Source organism: Seriola dumerili, unplaced genomic scaffold (assembly GCF_002260705.1).
Source record: "Seriola dumerili isolate Sdu_G_001 unplaced genomic scaffold, Sdu_1.0 BDQW01000226.1, whole genome shotgun sequence".
In the NCBI taxonomy this organism is placed as follows: Eukaryota; Metazoa; Chordata; class Actinopteri; order Carangiformes; family Carangidae; genus Seriola; species Seriola dumerili.
The window spans coordinates 195,057-219,790 of NW_019174481.1; the positions used below are offsets into that span (position 1 = coordinate 195,057).

At 42.5% G+C, this 24,734-nt stretch overlaps 1 protein-coding gene across 1 annotated transcript in view; it reads left to right on the plus strand.

Annotated features, from left to right (window-relative positions):
• The window catches only part of LOC111228889 (sodium channel protein type 4 subunit alpha B-like), a 41,213-nt gene extending 16,479 nt beyond the window's left edge, over window positions 1-24,734 (plus strand). Inside the window, exons 9-27 of the mRNA XM_022755000.1 lie at window positions 4,094-4,235; window positions 5,495-5,692; window positions 5,795-5,980; window positions 6,062-6,433; window positions 6,597-6,726; window positions 7,251-7,489; window positions 8,596-8,769; window positions 9,041-9,397; window positions 12,351-12,761; window positions 17,076-17,193; window positions 17,293-17,447; window positions 17,932-18,105; window positions 20,022-20,144; window positions 21,188-21,460; window positions 21,569-21,622; window positions 21,700-21,841; window positions 21,988-22,088; window positions 22,200-22,470; window positions 23,493-24,734. Of these exons, the coding sequence (XP_022610721.1) occupies window positions 4,094-4,235; window positions 5,495-5,692; window positions 5,795-5,980; window positions 6,062-6,433; window positions 6,597-6,726; window positions 7,251-7,489; window positions 8,596-8,769; window positions 9,041-9,397; window positions 12,351-12,761; window positions 17,076-17,193; window positions 17,293-17,447; window positions 17,932-18,105; window positions 20,022-20,144; window positions 21,188-21,460; window positions 21,569-21,622; window positions 21,700-21,841; window positions 21,988-22,088; window positions 22,200-22,470; window positions 23,493-24,724 (4,852 nt within the window). The 3' untranslated portion in view covers window positions 24,725-24,734. The remainder of the gene's footprint in view (window positions 1-4,093; window positions 4,236-5,494; window positions 5,693-5,794; window positions 5,981-6,061; window positions 6,434-6,596; window positions 6,727-7,250; window positions 7,490-8,595; window positions 8,770-9,040; window positions 9,398-12,350; window positions 12,762-17,075; window positions 17,194-17,292; window positions 17,448-17,931; window positions 18,106-20,021; window positions 20,145-21,187; window positions 21,461-21,568; window positions 21,623-21,699; window positions 21,842-21,987; window positions 22,089-22,199; window positions 22,471-23,492) is intronic.

Genomic DNA, 24,734 nt, shown 5'->3' on the forward strand with positions numbered 1-24,734 from the left:
CTGTGACATTTTAGATGGAACTTTCTGAGGCGGGTTGTGGAGACGGGCAAGATATTAAGCAGGTCAGGATGGAGGACGTAAAACATAGAGGATGCTTAATCTTTTGAGTGTATTCCAACAAGTAATCCCTGAGTAGATTTCCAAATTAAAGCTTTGGATACGTTATGATGACACACACTGACACACAGTCACACACATGCACACAAACACTCCAGACACAAGTGGGCACACACGCACACACACATATTCAAATGATATTTTCAGCCTAGATGGTTAACAAGTTTGTGACAAATGATTTTCTCAAAGGTCCTGGCTGTTTCTCATCACAGCTACTGTAGAGTTCAGGCAAATGCTTATCCCCCCCACATCTTTAAAGCCACTGTGCATCAAGGATTATGACTGATTGTATAGACAGCTTCAACTTTTGCCCTTGACTGGACTGATGTGGGCATGGAAACCCACCGCCTGAGTCCCGCGCAGGATAGAAAGAAAACACTTTGTTGAGATTGACAGATGTTCCTCTGCTCTTACACAAACGGGAAATGGATGGTGCACTATCAAATATACTATTCATAAAAAAATGCAAACATGTTAGCAAAGTGCTTTCATAGAGCTCTTACGCACCACAGACTGTGTTGCCTTGGTTACATAAGATGGTGCTGACGACCCTTTGCCTCACGTAGTACCTGCAGGAAGCAGCCACACAAACCAAGCAACAGGTACGCAGGGCGTCACAGACCCTCTTCTGTGGGAGTGTAAAGAACCACTCCATATTATTTGACCATTTTTTATCTTTAACTGCAAATCATTTACTTTCCCTTTTTGCTGATTATATTTAAATGCCGTAGTTGTTAGGTTTTTAAATGTATGCACAGTATGAAATCAGTTAATACTTGCTTGACTTGTTTAGTCTGTATTTTTGGCAGTTACATTATAGTTGAGAGGCAATGCTCAATGATGACGCAAAAGTAAGTTTCAAGAGTCTGCTAACTGACTTTCATACTGAACAGAAATTAACTGACAACAATTTCCAGCTTAAATAGCAGGAAAAATCCCTAAAATCTAAAAACTTAATAGAATGCTTAGAATAGAAAACCTGCTTATTCATGTAATTAACCAATCAGCCAATCATGTGGCAGCAGTACAGTGCATTAAAAACATGCAGGTACAGGTCAGGAGCTGCAGTTAATGTTCACATCAAACATCACAATGGACAAAAATGTGATCGAATGATTGTTGATGCTGGTTTGTGTATTTCTGAAACTGCTGATCTCCTGGGATTTTCACACAACAAAAAAACAAACATCCAGTGAGCATCAGTTCTGTGGATGGAAACACCTTGTTGATGAGAGCGGTCAGAGGAGAAAGGCCAGACTGGTTGGAGCCGACGAAAAAAAGCTACAGTAACTCGGATAACCACTCTTCACAAGTGCGGTCTCAGAATGAACAACGTGTCGAACCTCGATGCAGATGGGCTGCGACAGCAGAACGCCACATCAGGTTCCTCGTCCGTCGCTCAAAAACATAAATCTGCAGTGGACACAGAATCACCAAAACTGGACAGATGACGACTGGGAAAACACAGCCTGGTCTGACGAATCCGGATTTCTGCTGAGGCACACAGATGGTAGGATCAGAATCATATGGACCCAACCTGCCTTGTTTCGACAGTCCAGGCTGCTGCTGCTGCTGCTGCTGCTGCTGCTGCTGCTGCTGGTGATGGTGGTGTAATAGTGTGGGTGGCTGTTTCCAGCAATGAAAAGGCTTCATGTCTCAATCTGGTTTCATGAACGTGACAATGAGTCCAGAGAACATCACTGACTCCCCACCCCGCCCAGTCTCCAGATCTGAATCCAGCCGAAACCTTTGGGATGTGGTAGAAGAGGAGATTGGCAGCGTGAATCTGCAGCTGACAAATCTGCAGAAGTTGATGGATCATGTCGACATGGAGCAGAATCTCAAAGGAAAATTTCCAACATCTTGTGGAATCCAAACCACAAAGAACTGAAAGAGAAACCTTACCCAGTATTAGTCTAGTGTTCCTGATAAAGTGTTCAGTAGTGTCAGGTTGAATTGCCTCAAAAGCCCCTCTGAAAGAAAACTAATTATTATTGATATCAATTAATATTAGTCCTGAGTAATACAGTGTAGTTTATGACCAACTGTTGTGTAATACACTATAGGATGTACATAGAAAAATGAAAACACTAGTATGACGTCTGGTCCTTCCTCTACCCGGCCGTCGGTGCCTCACACTGGCTGTGGATGTTGTCAGTGTGGACGCACATCAGATCCCACAGCGAGTACACGTGTCGCAGCAGCTCTCCTGGAGGAGCGCTCACTCAGTCTCCAGGGCGGTTACTATAGAAACCTGTGGGACATTAGCCCGACAGGTGCTTTGTTTTTACAGCAGCATCTAATTACAAGAGCAAGCCTCGCATTCACATAGATGTTTAAGTGACAGCAGCGGCAAACAGTGTGGTGATAAGATGAGCAACTGATCACATGTTTAGGCAGCCAAACGTAACTCGACTTACAATTAGAAATTTTTAGTTGAGAAATTTACTAAGAGCAGGTTTTGAATGCCTCACCTCATGTTTTCACTCAAAAATCTGTTGTTGTTTTTTGTAATTTAGACTGATTTCATACTTTCCATGCGGTCATTATTTCCATTAGATTATAGTATGGAAATCAGGGGCTGCAACTAACCTATTTTTTCATTATTGATTGATCAACAGAATAATCATAGATCCCTAAAGCCCAAAGTGATGCCAGTTATAAACCTTTAGATTTTCCATTTATTGTAAATAAAGTATAAAGAAAAGCAGCAAAACATCACAACTGAGGAACTTTAACAAGGAGTGTCTGGTATTTTTGCATATGAAATGACTTAATAGATAATAATAATAATGATAATAATAATAATAATACATTTATAATAATAATCTTTATTTATAGAGCACTTTTTAAAATCTATGTTACAAAGTGCTTAACAAAGGCAGCAATAAAATAGAATCAATGACATCAATAGATTTCAAAGAGAAGAAAAACATAAAACAATCAGATTTATAGATAAAAAATAAAAGTGCAGATTAATAGTGTATTTATCAACTCATCGACTGTTTCAGCTTTAAAACTGCAGTGATGCAAAAAGCATGCAGAGAGTTGAACAGTGAACTAATCTGTAAAAGAAAAAGTTTATCAAACTCACTGTGACAGTGTTTCCTTTAATACAACAATAACAAGTGTCTTTGAAACTTAAAAATAACATTTGAAAAGCCCACATCAATCTACAAACCATATGGTGTGTTTTAAAAAAATGTATTCACAAAAAAACAGGATACAGACAATGGGGTAAAGAAATATCAAACCACTGTGGAGTCCTTCAAGACAACTCTTTCGACATATGAATTAACGAGGGCAGCAGCTTGATGACAGATTGAGCTGCTGCAGAGGGAAGGAACAGCCTGACAGGAAGATGTCGCTGGCCTCACGCAGCCTCCTCTGTCCTCACTGCTGGATATTAGTGAGCATTCCTGCTTAGCTGGCCCGTTGGTGAGATCTACAGCTGTTCTCACAGCAGCGCTCTCCCGCCCAGCTGTTTCCCAGCCATTACGAAATTATTCTGCACTCAGATTGACATGGCAGTCCAGCTTGTTCTCAGCTGCTGGACTTAAATATTTGCTGTAATGCCACTATGCTGACAATGAAGATCAGAGATGGAGGCATCGAGCTGAAAAATTTTTTGAACTGCAATTTGATATCCATCTGGCTCAGTGTAATCCCTTTTGCTCCAGTGCATTTTAGTGCTCCTGCCTGGAATGAATTTCAAGTGCCCTCTTCAGTTGAAATAATGGTGATGATAGCAGTGTATGTACTTACTGACTCATCCGCTTCTCTCCCCCGGTGGGTTCAAAGGCCACGGGGCTACATGTAGATACTGGAGATGTTTTTAACTCTGGTAAAGCAGCCTGCACGCTACCACAGCGATATCTGTCCCAGCTGGTTTTGATTCAGTTGTGCTCAGCATTTGTTTATCAGTCCTGTCCTATAATCATCTCTCTTCTGCCTTTACACTGTTTGTGCATCACAGGAAGTGTCCAGATGGATTTGACTGCCTAAAAGTTGGGAGAAATCCAAACTATGGCTACACCAGTTTTGATACTTTCGGCTGGGCTTTTCTGGCCCTTTTCCGACTCATGACGCAAGACTACTGGGAAAAACTGTTCCATCAGGTGCAATTTCTGAATATGTGTTTTTCCATCTACTAATAATCTGTGATGCTTTGTTGCTTCCCTAGAATAATAATCTATGTTTTTTCCTTCCTCACTGAATACTGTATTTGTCCTCAAACACATGTCGGAAGGATTTTGTTTCAAGGACATTTTACAACACAGGTGTTATTTTCTTAGACTGGCCATGATAATATTTATTACATTACTACACCACAACAATGACTCAACATAATCTCACAATGTAGTCCACACAGGCCGACGACATCAGCAGGATATAAACAACTGTAATTTAACCATGCCATCTTTAAGTGTGAAGAATATATGAATATATTAATATTTAACGTAACACATTAACATCGGATCAGTTACTACCTGTAATGTAAAAAGCGTCGATCTTAGTGACGAACTCACTGAGAATTATCATCTGACTCTGCAGTTTCAGCATCTTTCAGTTCATTGTTTTGGTTTTTCCAGCCACAACTTTAGTGTCTCGACTGTCTCTCTGTTTTGGTTTTAAAATGATGCCACTTTAATGTTTTGGTGAACTCTCGCAGCTCCCAGCCTCACTCCCAGCAGCAGTAGGAAGCTGTTAGCAAAAAGAAAAACTAGCTGTGACTAGCGACTAGCTGGTGAACATAGTGGAGCATTTAGCAGCTAAAGAGGCAGGTATTTTTAAAATAAAAGGAGAGTGAATATTGAGCATTCGCTGGGTAGCTCAAAACATGACTTTATGTTAAATAACATTTCTACCATAATAACTTCAAAAGGTAATAATATGTCAGTGTTAAGTTTATAGTTTAGTTTAGTTTTCTTCTGCTGGCCCTAAGTGTCCAGTAAATAAATAAATAAAACAGTATTTCAATATACAATGCATGTATGTTTGCATGAGGGCGAGCAACGAGAAGTGAGACAAAATATAAACAACTCTCAATATCCTCTAGTCCCAAGCTCTCTGAGCTCTAAATTGCTAATTACATGTTACATGTTAATTTAAAATGCAATTAACACTTACAATGACTATTTTAGGTATTTTTTTTAAATTAATTTTTCAACTGAATTAGAATTTAGGTAAATAAGGTCAAACTTGTAGGATTTGTTCACCTTTGATTGTCAGATTCTGTCTGTTGCCCCAAATCTTAGCAATAAAGTTAAAGAGTAAAAATGTTTCCCATTATAAATATACAATTACCATCGAAACTATGAGAACATGACAGACTGCCATCTTCCTCTCACATGTGACTTCCTGTCTGCTTCCTCAGACTCTGCGCTCAGCGGGGAAGACCTACATGGTTTTCTTCGTGCTGGTCATCTTCCTGGGCTCCTTCTACCTGGTCAACTTGATCCTGGCTGTAGTGGCCATGGCCTATGAGGAGCAGAATCAGGCGACCATCGCTGAGGCCTGGCAGAAAGAGAGAGAGTTTCAGCTGGCTATGGAGCACCTTCGACGAGAACAAAGAGTAGGTGCATCGCAGACAGTCAGCAAGGATTTTCATGTGTGTTTTCAACTTGGGACAAACAAAACATAATATCCTGTAACATCGTTTACTATCTGTGTGTAGTTGGCAGCAAAGAGACAAGCCCAGGAGACGGACTCGGTGTTATCCCCAGAGCTGTCTCCAATCTGTCAGAAGACAGGAAGTATACGACGTAGCAGCTGCAGAAGAAGAAGATCTCACAGGACGCTGTCAGAGGAAACAGAAGAGGAAGCTGCCGAGGAGAAGTTTGACCCACTGGAAGAACCAATGGTACATCACTCAAGAATCACACTCTTGATAGTCTTTGACATTGTAGGTCTTCGGAGCTAATGTTACTCTGTGTCTCTGCAGCCTCCTCTGTCTCCCCTGCCAGTCCACCCTCTGCTGGCCACGCTCTCGTCTCACCCCCTCAGCACCAGGAGAGGAAGCCAGGTCAGCATCTTCAGCTCTTTCCGGGCACGCAACAACTCGGAGGCTGACTTCGGGGACGACGAGTACAGCATCCACGGGGACGCCTTCAGGAGTCGCGCCAGTTCAACAGCCACACCCTGGAAGAGGAGGACGGGCAGCGTGAGGAGTCACTGCTCCCAAGTCTTCACGCCAAGTCTCACCGTCAACGGTCGGCTCAACATTTCCCTGGACCAGAACGGAGTCACCGCTGTGGGTTTGCACACGCCCACCTCCATGCTTGCTTACAGCATGGAGAGGGTTAGGGAAGACATGGTGAGCGTTAGAGGCCTGTGTGTAATTAATAAAATCCTGCAAAAGTGAAATACATGTATATAGCATTTTAAAACACTCATACTGGAATATGAATTAACAGCTTGCTAAATAAAAAAGAGGAGAAAGTCTAGTGTTTAATTTTTCGGTGTTCCCTATCTACCAGAAGCCCGCCGGTGCGGAGGACCCAGTTCCCAGATCGCTCCTCCAGCCTTCGCCTACAGTGACCGAGCCTCCTCCAGTGCACAGGAAAAGAGGGCTGAGCTCTGTCAGCTTCCTCAGTGATGCCATGGAGGGTGAGTCCTTTTGGTTATTAAGGAAATAGTTTGATATCTTTGGAAGTGCGCTTCTCATTTGCTTTCTTGCTGAAAGTTAGATGAGAAGATTGATACTACTGTTGTGTGTGTTTGTTAAATATGAAGCGCTGACCAGCAGCCTGTCAGCTTAGCTTAGCACAAGGACCACAAAGAGGTAAAAGCACCTCTAAAGCTTAATAATTAAGACTTTAAATATAATTAGTTTAACTGTTTGAAGTCATGAAACTGATCCTCTCATCTAACTCTCAACAAGAAAGCAAAATGAGAATATTTTCTATAATGTTGAACTATTCCTTTAAAGGTTGCTCTTTTAATTCTCACTATGTTGAGACTTAGGGTTACGGTTTACAGCTTGTATAAACCTCTGAGTTGTTTGGGCTTCAGATCGTGGCCACTGGTGTTTGGGTGTTTGAAAAGAAAGAAAAAAACAAAACAAAACTCTTCAAGTGGAACTTTAACAAAAAGCCTGAGGTGGAAAATCTCACCTCGGTGTCTGTTTGCAGAGCTGGAGGAGTCGAGGCAGAAGTGCCATCCCTGCTGGTACACATTTGCCAAGAAGTACCTGATATGGGACTGCTGCCCCTGGTGGCTGAAGATGAAGGAGTGGGTGAAGTGCATGGTGATGGATCCTTTCCTGGATCTAGGTATCACCATATGCATTGTGCTGAACACCCTCTTCATGGCCCTGGAGCACTACCCCATGACGGATGAGTTCAACACCATGCTCTCAGTGGGCAATCTGGTAAGGGGGCTTTAGTGATAGGACGAGTGGGCAGATATGGAGCATTTAAAACGCTGTCTCTTAAGTGTTGTTAGGTGGTAGATGAGCGGTGGAGAAGACGGTAAAGAGACAGTCATTCAGATAATGTATTTCTATATCAGGCAGCTGGGTTTTTTATAGCCAGTGATGCTGAGCTTGTGGTCAAATACGGCCGCGATGATCCCTTGTCAGAGGTTGCACTTTGAACTATTTGTGATTACCTGGTGAGAGGGAGTATTTTTAGAGGGAGGTTGGCTGATTCCTTCATTTGTATTTTGCCATCTCTCTTCACTGTTAGATTGTAGATCCGGGCAATGTCTTCAAATTTGGAAACACACTTAAAACACCACTGTGTAGGATTTAGTGGCATCTAGAGGTGTCAGCTGCTCGGGCAACCTCCGGGGGACCCCAACGGAAGAAGAGCCCCAACCAACTGCGGTTCCCCGATCCCCTCCGCTACACTGCTTCCCACGCGGCGTCGAACACTGGTGCTCCCTTGTGAGAGTTAACAACGCGCATATTCAGATTCATTAGTTTCAGACGGATGCGTTCGGTTCACCGTTCACCAAAAACATGAGCGAATTCATGCGCAACGCTGCTAATTCCTTTTCTATTTCTGACCTCCACCAGGCCCGTGTGTCTTAGCAGCAGGATCCCCCCCAAAATCTGACCAGAGGTTCATGAATTTGATGGAAAGTTATTTAATTAATTATTGAACAAGTGATCACTTTTTGCTCCTTGTTTTCTATCCATCGATCCATATTCTGCCACTTATTCGGAGTAGTTCATATGTCCCTCTCCCCAGCAACATTTTCCAGTTTCCCTTCTCATGTAAAGTTCAGGAAATATCTAAGGCATAAATGTAGAAGAAATGTACATGTAGAGGAGTTAACAACACAGTGTTAACATGTTAAACAATCTAACAGCACACATTCTCAACATGACAAGGTGTTGACAACATGTGACTCCAGGTGTCAATTTCCAATGTGAAGTGTTTTTGGCCTCCTTGACTTTCCACAGGTTTAGAGTGAGGAAGATGTTTTGGCTCCTTTCGTCCTTATCGTCTCTGTCACTGTGTTTTTTCCCAGGTGTTTACAGGGATCTTTACAGCTGAGATGGTGCTGAAGCTGATTGCCATGGATCCTTACTACTACTTCCAACAAGGCTGGAACATCTTTGACGGCGTCATTGTTTGCCTCAGTCTGATGGAGTTGGGTCTTTCCAATGTAGAGGGGCTGTCTGTCCTGCGATCTTTCAGACTGGTAAAAGAAAAAAAAAAACCTTTTCACTCATAGTTTTCTATCCATTATATGTACTTGTATAACTTTTTAATATAGTAAATTTAACCGAAATCAACACTATCAGTGTCAGGACTGAGGGTTGGTCAACAGTTCAATCAAACCTACCAATTAGAAAGCAATATTGCCGAAGGATTCAGAAGTCTTAATCATCTTATACTCCAACATCGGCACCCGACAGTTTCTCGTAAAGATGCAATATTGTTTGTCTTCCTCACTCTGCTCTCTTCATCAGTTACGAGTCTTCAAACTGGCGAAGTCCTGGCCGACTCTCAACACGCTCATCAAGATCATTGGCAACTCAGTGGGCGCCCTGGGGAACCTGACCCTGGTGTTGGCCATCATCGTCTTTATCTTTGCCGTGGTGGGCATGCAACTGTTTGGCAAGAACTATCAGGATTGTGTGTGTAAGATCTCCAATGACTGTCAGCTGCCTCGCTGGCACATGAAGGACTTCTTCCACTCTTTCCTAATCGTGTTCCGGGTGCTGTGCGGCGAGTGGATCGAGACCATGTGGGACTGTATGGAAGTGGCAGGGCAGCCCCTCTGCATCCTGGTGTTCATGTTGGTCATGGTCATAGGGAACTTAGTGGTGAGTACTAAACTGGACGTGATTTAAAAGTTGTACTTTGTTAAAGGATAAGGCTGGTGATATATTTTTCTTACTGTCAATATTCTTGCTAACAACTGTTGCGTGTCTTATTCCTCTGTCCCATTGACCTCATTGTTGTTTAAAAGCTTTTAAAAACACCTCAACGAGCAATTATGATGAACACGGGCACTGTAGTTTATTCTTAAAGACCCCCTCTGAACATTTAAAATAATCAGTCAACACCACCAGCAACCAACTGTAGTCAAATCCAAATGATGATGTCACAAGTAATCAGGGATTAAGTGGCACCAATGAGGACTGATGACTCCATATTATGAAGATGAGACCTGCTTGAAATGTGACTGGTGCTTCATTGTGATAAATTATGCAAACTCAAATATCTGTGTAGCTGCAGTGGTTTTCGCACTTTCCCTCAGGGCTCCTGAACACACGCAAATCACTGAGGAAGTGGTTATGTCACAGCGTCACGTTAACTGTCTTGCAGATTAGCATTAGCGGACCTCAGAACAGATCAAGTCTGGACGACATATAAACCATCTGTTGTCCCTCCGAAGTCATATATGTAATATCTGCACATGCTGTCGTGCAAACTGTAGCCACAGCAGACACAATCTACGGTAGCAGCGGCTTTACTGCAGCCTCATGTCCAACAATATTTTATCCACTGCTAACGAACTAAGTCTTATGGTCGATATTGTGACCTAAGTACTGTACACAGGATCAGCCGAGAGCACTGTGTGTTCCCGCTGTTGTTCCAGTCTTATTCCAGGTATCGATTTACACACAGGATGAAATACAGCTTGCGTGGCATTACATGTAGCTGTTTCAATAAAACATGATTAATCTATCCGATAGCTCTGTTTGGACACAACCGCGGTCACTAAGTCCCATTGTAAAGATACGTATTGTTGGTCCAAACATATGGAGATTTGTTGGCCAGCTGTGTCCTGTAAGCTAACGTTAATGAGAACAGAAACAAAGACAAAATCCCGGAAGAGTCAGGAATCACAGTATTTATTTGTCGTGTAGGTTTACTGTAAATGTAGCCTCATTTTTGTGCTCATTCTTGAAATATATTAGTGGGAGATGTTTATTATCCAACAGGAGAAACATATTAGAACAGTATTACACACTGAAACATTAACATCGTCTGCACCGTAATCAATTCACTTCTATCTTATTCCGTTTTAAAACCCTGGCAGGCTTTTTAGAAAATGGAGCGACAAGGCTTTGAGTGTGTAGTTCCTGTTGGATATTGTTCAAACACCTGTTCCCAGCATGCCTTCTGTTCCCTCTGTCATTAAATGCTAGTTTGCTCCCCGTTTAATCTGCTCTGTATCAGTCAGAAATGTTTTAAAACCTTTTTGGTTAACTTAATATTTTTTTCATGGTCTTTGCAAGCATTAGCATGCTCAGCTAGCTTTGTACCTACAGTAGTAACCAGAGCTGTATCTGAAATCACTCACTACTCCCTATAGCCTATAGTGTGTCAGTAGTGCACAACTGATGGTCACTAACCAAGCAATATAGACCATCATGCATTGCACTCGCACTGACAGAAAAACAGTGCAGAGAAAGTTACCAAAGTACGGTCTGAAAGTGTTTTTCTATTTTACATATGCGCTCGTGATATCGTCCCCTAAATTGAACTCCCTGGATAGTGAGTAGTGAATGAGTGAGCTTTAGCTTTAAGCTTTTAGCTAACAACACCACAGCCATGTCTGTATTTACTTTAACAGGCTTTCTGTTTTAAAAACAAATCAGTTGGAAACATTTAAACCTCAGTTTTCAACCAACTCATGAGATTAAGCATTAGCATTAGCTTACAATAGGTAGCTACAGCTAGCCACAGCTGAGAAAGTCAGACAGCGACAGTCACCCAACAATATCTGTGTTCATCGGCTAGAAACAACTTGTCTTTGTTTACTTCTGTGTAAAATTGAAGACCTATTTTTTCAAAGGTTACTGTTAATTTTGAGTGTTAAACATGCCACATTTATTTTGGTAAACTGCATAATGTGTCACGCCTTGGCAGGAGAAACAGCAGTAAGTAAAGAGATGGGGCTCAGTGAACGGTTATTCTACCTCCGACACCTCTGTATCATCTGTAGCCTGGTGGTTTCACACCAGTTCACACCTTTCTGACTCTCTAAATACACAACACAGCTTTAAATACTCTCTTAAAGGATTTAACTCTGCTTTTTCAACAGCAATGACCTAAAGAGCACACAGCAGTTTGTCTTGTTTTTACACCTGCTGGGTACAGACACTTTCAGTGACTCTATTGCCTTGTTAGGGTAAAGGCCAGATCACAACAGTGCTCCTTATGGAGTTTAATGGACAGAAACCTCCTCTGCACATGAATCGTGGGAAAGCTGTTTATCTAAGGGATTATCCAGGATGCTTAGGGGCGAGGAGGTCGGAGGGCATTCATCACTAATCATCTGCTCATGCTCCCCATCTCTGACTGGCTCAGTGGCTAAAGATGATCCTTACCAACTGTGCACATCACACATGCACACAGGCAGTGCGCACACACAGACCACACATACATGCAGTGCATGGATGCGCATGATGCTGCTGCTCTCTAACCGAGTAGACAGATTACTTGGGAGTTGGATGCTTGGAGCCTTGAGTTCAGTGTAGCTGAAAGCAGCCGAAGCCATATGTGTCTGAGCATATCTGGGTAGGATATCCGCTCGAGTTTACAATGCAGGATTTGCCAGTGTTGACAAAATATCATGGGTTAGGGTTAGGGTTAGGGTTAGGGATATCATGTTGTGCATTAGGTGAACTTATCCTTCAGCTTACAGGCTAAAGAAATGTACGCACAAAGTTAACACAGCATTTCATGCAAGTTTCAGGTGAAATAACATTAATGATCTGATGATTTCTCCAAATCAAATGTAACATAACATCTGTTTGTCAACAGGTGCTGAATCTCTTTCTGGCCCTGCTGCTCAGCTCCTTCAGCTCCGACAACCTCTCTGCGCCAGATGAAGACGGGGATTTGAATAACATCCAGATCGCCATCGCCCGTATCAATTCCGGTGGTTCGTGGCTCGCCACGCACGTCAGCGACTTCTACAACCACAGCGTGAAGCGTCGGAAGCAGAAGGCCAAAGAGGCCAGTCAGGCCATCAAGCTGGTTAGCAATCACGTGGAAAGCAATGGGGGAGTTTTCGGATGTTATGGAGAGAAATACGTCATCCCAGAGGAGGACAGCTACATGACCAACCCAAACCTGACTGTCATTGTTCCCATCGCACCCGGAGAGTCGGATGTGGAGTTTCTGGAAGAGGAGGAGATTTCAGAGTCGTCAGAGGATGAAGACAACAAGCCGGTGAGTTTGTCATATCCAGAAACAAGTGTAAACACAAGACTGAAGCTTAATGTTTTACTGCTCTGTACACTCACGGCCTTTAGAGGTTATCCATCAACACCAGATCACATGCTGCTTTCTTCACTGATGTCATAACTGGTGTTTTTGCCCTTGACCACTGCAAGACCCAAATTTGGATGTCCCCTTTGTGTTTGAAGGAGAGACTCAAAATTAAGGCACTACTGTATCTGTAACATTCAGAAAACCCTTGTCATTAAGTGAAATGCAGTCCTGGGCATAGGCCAACACAGTGACGTGACATACACAAGACTGGACATGATTGATAGGTCTTGTTTCAGAGTCTACCCCCCCCCCCCCCCCAAGGTTTGACTAATGTTATGTTATAAGATCCCTTCATGAATTCAATGCCTCACCAGTGCTGACCCTAGTTTTTCCCTGACGTCGGCCACATCCCGTTTGGCTTCACTAGATGACTGATGACTTCTTTGTGCGTATGTGGTATTTGTGTTGTTCTGGGAGGCAGTTGTTTGTTGACATTAGACTTAATTTTAGCTAGTGTTGTGCACTGTTGCCAAAAAAGGCATTAAGGCAAGGCACTCGGGAGAGAGAATAAACACCAGATCCTCATTTTGTGGAAAATTCATCCTGAGTCTTTTTACAGTGAAATCAGTCCACAGGCTGTTATTGAACTGAGGCCGTGGAGAAGGTCTATATTTTTACTTCACATTCTTACATATGTTACCTTTAATCTTATCCAGGTTGTTTTCCTGCCTTCTTCCAGAAAAATGATATCAAATAAGGTAAACGTAGCTGCCAACTACAACATCTCTCCCTTCGTTAGAAATATGATACTAAAAATGTAACGGCTAACGACATATTGACTAATAATTTCCCATAATTTCCCAGGGAGGTTCCTGAAAATAAATGTGTAATTTGGTGCAAATCATGAAGGAAATAGGCTTTTTATTGAAGAAACAGCTCCATTGAAAACCAAGTAAATATTCACCTGTTGTTCATCTATTATTGGAAAGTTTGTTCTACATAAACTGCATGTTGCATATGGACTGACTCGCTAGGTTACGCTATCAGTTATCAATTATTTGATAATTAGTTCATCAATTAGAATTAGTTTATTAAATGTGTACTAAACAAACCAAACACATACATTTTCCCAAGTAGTACAACTTCTACGAAATGATGAAGTAATAATTAGAAAACTGACGGTTAAATGATTTGTTGTAACCGACACAAGAGGCAGGTTGTTTATGTTCTAGAAAGTTTTCTCAAGGGATTCATCAGTTCAGCTCCGTGTTTGTTTTGGCTCCTTGTTTTCAGTGAAATAACATCCGTCAAGAATGTGATCAGTTTCCAGGCCTCCAGCTGTGATTTCTTGCTGTTCGTGTCACTGAGGAGTGAAGCATGGCGAGAGGTGGAGATGATGGGTCATGGGTGTAGTAGAGGTGGGTGGAGGGCGGGCTGCGAAGTGAACACGGATGTGGAGGCTTTCCGGACACGTAAGCTGTTAATCTGTCAAGCAGACAAGGTGAACTCTGATGGAGACGAGCGCCCTGGTGGGACAAATATAACTTGTAAATCCAGATGTTTTATTTCAGTTTGAGTTATTAATAGTTAATGTAACATCATGCAGAACATCTGGCAAAGTTTTCTCAGAAAGCTGAGTTGTGTGACAAAAGGATGACCGTAATAAAAGACATTTCCAATTATACAATCTAGCCAAATGGTAAAGAGCGTATTTTTGTTGCCTGGAAAAGACGATGCAGGGACAGTTACACAAACTGAATAACCACACTTAAATACTTCAGCCATTTTGACATTATTATCATGTTGTTGTGCTGATAAAATATTATCAGCCTCAGTAAGGTGCTGCTGTGATTACTCAGCCCCTCTCTGTGAACCCTTGTCTCAACTACACAAACGTGTAGGTCAAAGTTTTTCACACGGGTGTTAACAATAAAACTAATAATGATGGTTGAATTCCATTTAGCCGCTTCAGTGTCAGGGTGCTGGTGTTGTGCTCTGTCATGACTTATTTTATCTGAATACAACAGAGCCGTTGTTCATATTAATGTTAGCAACACTTGAGCTTTTACTGCTGTGACAAAATGTTTGCTGTGAAAAAGGCCTGAAGACCAATATTAAATGCCCCCCCCCACACACACACACACACACACACACACACACACACACACACACACACACACACACACACACACACACACACACGCAGGTGTTTGCAATTATTCCAGTTGACTGGACTTCCTGGTGCTTCCCCACACACTGATGAGAGGACATCCAATCAGGCAACTTAACTGCAAACACCTGTGTGGGTGGAGCATGGATGTGTGAGAGTACTAGCAGTATTATTTGTTTTATTTGTACAGTATTATTAGACTTTTAGCTTATTTAGCAATAATTAAAGATGCAGTTTACATCTCTCTCGTGTCTGTACTGTAAATATGATGTTAGCTTAGCTTAGCACAAAGACTAGAAACAGAGGGAAACAGCTAGCCTGGCTCTGTCAACAGGAAACAATCCTCCCACCAGCAGCTTTGAAGCTCACTAATAAACACTTTACATCCTGTTGTTTAATCCGTACAAAAACAAGTAAAAACAACAGGTGATGGTTTGATAGGGAGTTGTATGCTGGACTGTTTCTTAGCTGGGCGCAGTAAGTCTTGCTGTTGACGTCAGGTCAGACTGATTTTTTATTTAGACACACTGTGGATTTTGTTACCCACCAGGCTAACAGCTTCCCTCTGTTTCCAGTGTTTGTGCTAAGCTAAGTTAACCAGCTGCTGCTGTTATCTTCATATTTACATTACAGACGTGAGAGCGATATCAATTGTCTCATCTAATTCTCAGCAAGAAAGCAACCAGACTGTGATTGACGAAGCTGTTTCGATATGAGAATATGAGTCAATAATCAATATTATAATCGCCACACCTGATGGGTGAAACGAGACCTGATTTGTTTTGATGTGCTGCCTCCAACAGTGTCTCAGGCCCAACAGCTCTCCTGTCATACAAGTGAATATATACGACATTGTGTGAGTGGGACCGGGGCCGATCATTCACGCTCAGCAAACACCCTGGATAAATAAAGTTTAAATAAATATTTATGAATATTTACTACTTGAGTAACATTAGGATAATTAAGTCAGTTAGTACGTATTAAGGTGCTGTTGCTGTTGTTGTCTTTGACCCATTTGATTGCATAACCACGTTACACTCATCAGCCGAGCAAACGTCTCTCTCCCCTTTCTCGTCCTCCCTTCCTGTCCCTCCTGTATTCCTCCGCATGTCCTGTGGGTCGGGGTGGGGGTGGGGGGGTTTGCTGAGGTGGAGGGTGCGCTGCTCCTGTCCTCTCTGGCAGGCCGACAGCAGCAGGCCAGATGTGGAGCCAGGCCCTGCAGAGCAGATTAAACTGTCACAGCTGAGCAGAGCCAGGCAGGGCCAGGCTGAGCTGAGCGGGCTGCAGTCTGGCGCTCTCTCTTCCTCTTTCCCTGCCATGCTTCACTCCACTCCGCACCACACCAGAATTAGGCATCAGGGAAAATGGAAATGAAAAAAAAAAAAACCTCTCCTCCAGCCCTCCATCAGCTTAACTGGACATCAGCAGCTGCTCAGCAGTAAGGGAGGATACATTTTACATGCGTAGAGCTTTAAACACAAGAAAAATAGCAAGATGGTAATTATAAAGGAATTGCTGTGTAGTTTACAGAGCAAAGAGCAATCAGCCTAAACATGTATTACAATCACTGCATGTAGCAATTATCTCTGATCCTGCTATTATATATAATCTTGACCCGTCAAGATGCTGCTGCTCATTCTCTCCGCTCCGTCTTTAAACACTAAGATGGTTACGCTGGTTAATCTCCGGTCTACAGGTCCCGTGGATGCTCTTTAATTCTGGATTAGACTTCATACCATTTTATAGGATTGAAACAGCACCTCTGTCCCGTGAATCATGTTAAATATGTTGCTGTTACAACACACGAAAATCTCATCAAAATTGTATTAAGGCTCAGAGGAGATTGAAAGGAAAGGCAGCGCGTCTAGGTGAGCTGGCTTTGATGGGATGAATCCACGCTGGATACAACAGAGGCAAATGCTGCTGCGCTGCTCTGTTCGGGCAGAAATTTATACGCACACTCTACCTCTCGGCCACGCCCCAATCAGTGATGTCATAGCAGGTGTTTAGCAATTTGCATGTTACTTTATGGAGGAATCGGTCCCGGTAGATAATGGATCCACAGTGAAACTGGTTGATAACAGTGAGACGTGTCACTGCAGGAGGAGGTCAGCCTGTCGGAGGGCAGCACAGTGGACCTGAGGAGACCCGGGGACGAGATAGACGACCTATCAGAGCTGGCCGAGGAGAGTATGGAGCCAGACGAGTGTTTCCCAGACTGTGAGTATAAAATCTCATTTATTAACATGCTTAGGTTGTCATAGGTTGTTCCTTCGTGTGACGTAATCTGTGCTGGTTTGTTTTCACATTACCTCTCAGTGTGCATGAGGTACTGTCAGTGCTGTGACATCGACACCAGCCGCGGTCTGGGTCAGGCCTGGTGGCGGCTGAGGAAGACCTGCTACCAGATCGTGGAGCATAGCTGGTTTGAGACCTTCATCATCTTCATGATCCTGCTCAGCAGCGGAGCTCTGGTAAGGCTGCTAGGTGCCATTAGAGGAATAAGATAATCAAGAACTTTATTCATTTAAAACACTGTTTTAAACTTTTAAACTCAGTCCTGGTTGATCAAGCAACACCCATGGTTCCAGGTGTTAGCAGCAGGTGCAGTTTTATACTGCAGGTAGCAGAGCTGTGTAGGCGGGAAACACTCGCTGAGCAGCTACTTTGACAGAACAGAGCAACCGGTGAATGTGTTTCCAGTGCGATCAAACAAACTCCCATTATTATAACAAAGAAGTCAGTCAGTAATCAGCCCTTTTCCATCATGCTCTGAGCAATCGCAGCAATAGGAAATGCTGAGAACATTTTATATCTAAAATAACTGACTTCTGAATTATCATTTCATCCTCTGATTCCATTAAAGCAGAACCTAAAACTTCCCAGAGTTTTAATGATCTGCGGCGGTGAGGTGATGAAGTTGTGTTTTCTCACGCTGCTGTTCCTGCACCGCTGCAGGCATTCGAGGACATCTACATTGAGAAGAGAAAAGTGGTTAAGGTGGTGTTGGAGTACGCCGACAAAGTCTTCTCCTACATCTTCGTGCTCGAGATGTTCCTCAAGTGGATCGCGTACGGCTTCAAGAAGTATTTCACCAACTACTGGTGCTGGCTCGACTTTCTTATCGTGGACGTAAGTGAACACTTTTCTGTATGACTTATGTTTTTATATGTGCCACATGAAAGGGGAAATAAATCACATGTTGAGAATTCAGGTTGAACTGTAACGCCTCTCATTGTAGCTGAATGTAGCTTTTCATGTTTGTGGGATTTTACAGCTTGGTAAGTGTCATATTACTTACAGGAAAGCACTTGACAGTTAATTTATACGTAACAATAAACTGGCCACTTTCTTTTATTGATTTTGTACTAGACCCACCGAACTCTACGCTCCTGAAACACACAGATTGCTAAATCGCACCAAGAAACCGTTGTTAAATTGTACAATTTTACATTTGCTTTAATGCCAAGATTGCTCCAAATTAAAAGAGCTCCGGGGATCAGAGTCATGTTACGCTTTGTGAGCATGTCTACGTGTTTGGGTAAAATGGATGTGGCTCTGTAGTGTGTAGACATCCGAAGTGCCCGAGGCGTGCAGCCCGAGGCCTGACCTTTCCTCTGATCTCACCTGCTGTTACACAGATTGCCACAGATCGCTCTATTGTTAGGGTAAGTTGTAGTTAGCAGGTCCCAGGTGAGTATGGGCTGGAAGGGGATTTGGAAACTTTGCATCTGCATCACAAATGCGTCTGTGTCTCTTCACTCGTAAGTGCTTTCTGTTGCGATATCAAAAGCCACTGTCCTGTTTCCAAACAAATACATTTTCTTGTGAAATCAGATCAATTTTTACTCTATTTTTTTTATTATTTTTTTTTTTTGAATCATTTACTTCAGGACCTTGGCTTTTATATCAAAAACAAATACAGTGCCATGTACTCTGAGGTTTATCTACAGAAGATCTGGTGTAGTCGATATTAAACCTATAAAAACATGACAGTCTTATTTGCAATTTAGAAATGCACTGGTTGAATTCATGTCTTTACTGTTGTGTCTAATTCATGCACTGAGTGTTATTTGTTATGTGTTGTTTAAAAAAAAAAAAAAAAAAAAAAAAAATACCAGTCTTATTGCAACTACCTGCAGTACCTTTCCTTTCTCTCTATTAAAAGTACCACCTACTTTCTTTTATTGTGTTTTTGTATTTTTCTGTCTGTACTCTTGTGGAGCCAAAGACTTCTCTAGTCCTTATAATTAATTTTGAGTATCTTCTTTAGATATATTGGACAAACACATCCGTAAATAGACTTTTATAAAGAAGACCATTGGGACCTTATTAGCCCAAATTGTTTTTAATGAACTTATTGGATCAATTGGATGCAAATTGGGAAACAAATTTGGCAAAGACAGATATAAATTCTTTATAAAACTCACTCTATTTGATATATATACATATTTTATATGCATATATAGCTGAGTATGCATGTATGGAAACTATTTGTCCATATGTGCATACTTGTCTGTGTTTTGTCATCATCAATCATGACATGGATTTCTTGTTTCTTTCATTTATATCACACCATTCTCATTCATCCAAGGGTCATTCGACAGCGGAATACCATTTTGTTTTGTCTGTTTTGGATGTAGAATAGAGTGGAAATCTAAATTTGCTAAAAGACGATACAACAACAAAAACAAATCTAAACCTCAAATATTAAATAATTGTGTTCCTAACTGTGGAATGTCCCAAAATACACTAAAACTCTCTAAAAGTATGGCTCGTTAGATGTTCTACCAGTCTTTATGACCTTTTATTTAGCTTTTTCTTTAAATATGTTAATAAATATATGCAGTTCCTTGACTAATGTGTTGAAAAGACCATTTATGTTATATTGCTTTATTCAGTACTTTTCGTTTTGGACTTCCTTTTGTACAACAAAAAAATATTGCTACTTTCCCCACAAAGGTTTAAACATGAACATTGATTAACATTTACATTTGAATTTATTTTACGATTCTCACGGTCCGAATGCCCCTCTGTTCTCCATCCAGGTGTCCTTGATAAGCCTGGTGGCAAACTCACTGGGATATTCCGACTTTGCTGCCATCAAGTCCCTGAGGACGCTCCGGGCTTTGCGACCTCTCAGAGCTCTGTCCAGGTTCGAGGGCATGCGGGTGAGAAATGAGATTTCCTTTCTTCTCTGACGTCACTCGTCCTCCAACACTGTTCCTGGGATAATCACCCAGTTATGAAAATATTCCCATTAAATTTGTTAAACCAAGGATGTGGGTTTTTTCTGCCTGAGTGGTACCGTCGGCTGGTTGGTCAACGATTGGATTTGACATTTGGTAGAAATACCTGTGTGATGCACCAGCAGGTCAGAATAAATATGTTTACATTCACTGGATGGATTGGCACTAAAATGTGCACAGACATGCATCCTTACCAGACCATCTATCGTACTGACTTTGGTGATCATCAGATTTTTCCCTCAGTGCCACCACGACGTTGATATTTGTGTTTTTGAGTGAAACATCTCAACAACTATTGGATGGATTATCATGAAATTTTGTTCAGACATTTCTGCTCCCCCTCAGGATGAATTGTTATTATCTTCGGTGCTTACTTTTCATCTAGCGCCATCATCAAGTCAAATTTTATTTTTGTCCAGTAACTTAGTTTACAGGCTTCACCAAAAACCTGCAAAACTAATCACATTCCCATCGGCCTCGGCTATACTTTGTGTTTTGTGCCAATTAGCAAATGTAAGCATGCTAACATGCTAAACATTACACCTGCTAAACATCAGCATGTTAGCATTGTCACTGTGAGCATGTAAAGACACTGACTTTAGCATTCAGCTGAAAGCAGCGCTGTGGCTCAGCACAGCCTCACAGAGCAGCAGCGTGGCTGTACACTCGGTCTTGTTTAGTCGTAACCATGACAACATGCCACTATTGGACACGGTACAGGCAGGTTTCTACCTGACTTGACTCACCCTTCAGATGAAGGTGATTTGGATTATTTCTTTAGGAAGTTTGAGACAAGTCGACTTGAAGTCAACGCAAAGCTACGTTCATGCTTAAATCAGAGTGAATCAGTTTTCTTATTGGTTTTGAGGTAAAACTGTGTAACTATGCTTTCATTCAGTGAAGTGTCAGATAATGAGCTAATGCTACTGCGAGACTGAGCTGTTTTCCTGTTTGTTGCCCATCAGGTGGTCGTGAACGCTCTTATCGGAGCGATCCCCTCCATCATGAACGTGCTGCTCGTGTGTCTCATCTTCTGGCTCATCTTCAGCATCATGGGAGTCAACCTGTTCGCCGGCAAGTTCGGAAAGTGCGTGAACAGAACGGGTTTCATCCACAGCGTCACCGTAGTCAACAACAAGTCGGACTGCCTCGGCATGAACGACACCCAGTTCTACTGGACAAAAGTCAAGGTCAACTTCGACAACGTGGGACTCGGGTACCTTTCCCTGCTGCAAGTGGTGGGTTTCCTTTTGCAGTTTGTAATGTTGCTTTTCAAAAGATAAAGTCAGTGGTTGACAGTGCAGTGCCGTGCCCAAACAGTGATGTTGTGTAATGTTGTATTACAGGCTACGTTTAAAGGATGGATGGAGATAATGCATGCAGCTGTTGATTCGAGAGGAGTAAGTATCTGTCTCACGGCTCACAGCGCGTCATCAACATGTCAGAGTACGTACTTACAAAACTGTTTGTTTTTTAGGTGGAGGAACAGCCCATCAGAGAAATCAACCTCTACATGTACCTTTACTTTGTCGTCTTCATCATATTCGGCTCCTTCTTCACCCTCAATCTCTTCATCGGCGTCATTATCGACAACTTCAATCAGCAGAAAAGAAAGATGAGTATTAACGAGGCAGATGTTGGCCCCGGATCACATTCATGACATTTTTGTGTCCTGTAAAACAAAATGACTCAGAGCTGAATAGATATTAAATTATTTGAATTCTCTTCTGTAAAGGTAATGTTTAGTGTTTTGGTCTATACTTAGGTGGACAGGATATCTTCATGACTGAAGAACAGAAGAAGTACTACAACGCGATGAAGAAGTTAGGATCTAAAAAGCCACAGAAGCCCATACCGAGACCTGCGGTAGAATAATATGTTTTTCTCCTTCTTCATGTTGTGTTAACAAGCTCGAATCCTGCATATGGACCTGTCTGCTAATGTTGACAGAACCGCCCTTTGTTTTCCCAATCCTAGAACGTGCTCCAAGCCTTCTTCTTCGATCTCGTGTCCAAGCAAGCCTTCGACATCATGATCATGATGCTCATCATCGTCAACATGGTGACCATGATGGTGGAGACAGATGAGCAGTCGGAGCGCATGGAGTCCGTCCTCAACAAGATCAACATGGTCTTCATCGTGGTCTTCACCACCGAATGCCTGATCAAGCTCTTCGCCCTCCGGTGTTATTTCTTCACAGTTGCATGGAACATCTTTGATTTTGTGGTGATAATTCTGTCTATTGTGGGTAGGTAGAGACACACTGCAACAAAGAGATAACCCAGTAACTTCTAGCTCTGTCAAGGGAGTTGTAGTTTTCAGTATTATTGGTTTATTGTTTTTTATTTGTGCTGTTTTCTCTATTTTCTTTTATTCAAATCACACACGTTCATCAAAGATAAACTTCTGTCTCCTGTTGTACAAATTATATTGTGTATAAAAGTTTTAGCTGCATCAGCTGATATTTTTTTTCCCTGCAACATTAGCCGTGTTTCCATTGTAGTTTTGGCCAAACTAGAAACAATTAATTGTGTTTCCGTTAAGTGATGAGATGAAAGTAAGTCTCAGTTTTCTCCTTCAGCCAGTAATAGCCGTCGTAGTGTTCAGTCGAAGGCGACGAGGACATCTGGTGCACGTAATGACTGAAAGGCAGATCCCTCATATCTCATATGGCCTCATGTCATGTCATGTGACTGAAATGTGGATTTCACTTTTCCAAAATATTGCTTTATCGCACATCTGAGTGTATAATTCTTTTAGCGACATTTTTCCATTACTCATTTTTTAGTTCGAGACTTCAAGCTGCTCATTAAGTAGGTTAATGGAAACGCAGCTACTGTCATATTATCACCTGATAAAGTTGTTATGGCGAACAGTTAGCCAACAGATGCCTATTTACACATCCACTACACACCTAATCAGTCGTGGTGCGATATTCATTCTGTTTTTAGCTCTGCTTTGGTTTCCATCGACCCCTGAGGGAAATATGTGTCTTAATTATGTTCAGCATCTTTAATTAAAGCTAGCGCTAACTTTGTTGGTCCGAGGTTTAGCGCTGGACAGGAAGCACACGGTGGGTTCATCTGAGCTTTTTCACTGAAATCTGCTTCATGTTTGGCCACAAACAAAGTTGATGACAGATTTTAAAAAATGTAATTTGATCCATTGTTAATATAAACAATTTAATTAGTGCAGCTTTAATTATATTTAAGTGCATCGCTGTGAAATGAGACAAACCCGTTCTTGTCTTGTTTTTCTTTCTCTCTCCAGGGATCGTTCTTGCAGACATCATTGAGAAGTACTTTGTATCTCCGACCCTGTTTCGAGTCATCAGACTGGCGAGGATAGGACGTGTACTTCGACTTATACGTGCAGCCAAAGGAATAAGAACTTTACTGTTTGCCTTAATGATGTCCATGCCAGCACTGTTCAACATTGGCCTCCTGCTTTTCCTCGTCATGTTCATCTATGCTATCTTCGGAATGGCGAACTTTGCCTACGTGAAAAAACAAGATGGGATTGACGACATGTTTAACTTTGAGACCTTTGGAAACAGTATTATCTGCCTTTTTCAGATCAGCACCTCTGCAGGCTGGGACAACCTCCTGAGTCCGATAATGTCCAGCTCTCCAGACGAGTGTGACGCTCACTTTGTCAACACCGGCACCAACACCCGGGGAAACTGTGGCAGCCCGTCGGTGGGCATAGCTTTCTTTGTCAGTTACATTATCATTTCTTTCCTCATTGTGGTAAATATGTATATAGCTATCATTCTGGAGAACTTCAGTGTCGCCACGGAGGAAAGTACGGAGCCGCTGAGCGAGGATGACTTTGAGATGTTTTATGAGGTTTGGGAGAAGTTTGATTCTGAGGCCACGCAGTTCATTGAGTTTTCCATGCTGTCGAGCTTTGCTGACACCTTGTCCGAGCCGCTACGCATCGCCAAGCCCAACATGATCAATCTGATCGCCATGGACCTTCCCATGGTCAGTGGGGATAGGATCCACTGCCTGGACATCCTGTTTGCCTTCACAAAGCGTGTCCTAGGAGAGTCGGGGGACATGGACGCCCTCAAGCAGCAAATGGAGGAGAAGTTCATGATGACAAACCCTTCCAAGGTTTCCCACGAGCCCATCACCTCCACACTGCGCCGCAAGCTGGAGGAGGTGTCGGCAATCATCATCCAGAGGTGTTATAGGAGGCATCTGGTGCGCCGGCAGATGAAACAGGCGTCCTACCTCTACAGACAAATAAACTACGAGACCGTGGTGGACGTGGAGAATGCCCCGGAAACAGAGGGGCTGATAGCCTCCATGATACAGCACTATGGGCCCGCGGGGGTGGAGGTTGTACAGACCACGGAGGACACTCTGATGTCCTCACCACCATCTTATGACAGTGTGACCAGGGCAGTCGGCGACCTCTCTGAGGTGGTCAGATCAATATCCAGAGACTCTGAACTCGGGGAGCCTGGTGAAAACTACGAGGAGACTTTTCTTTGAGACTCAGACG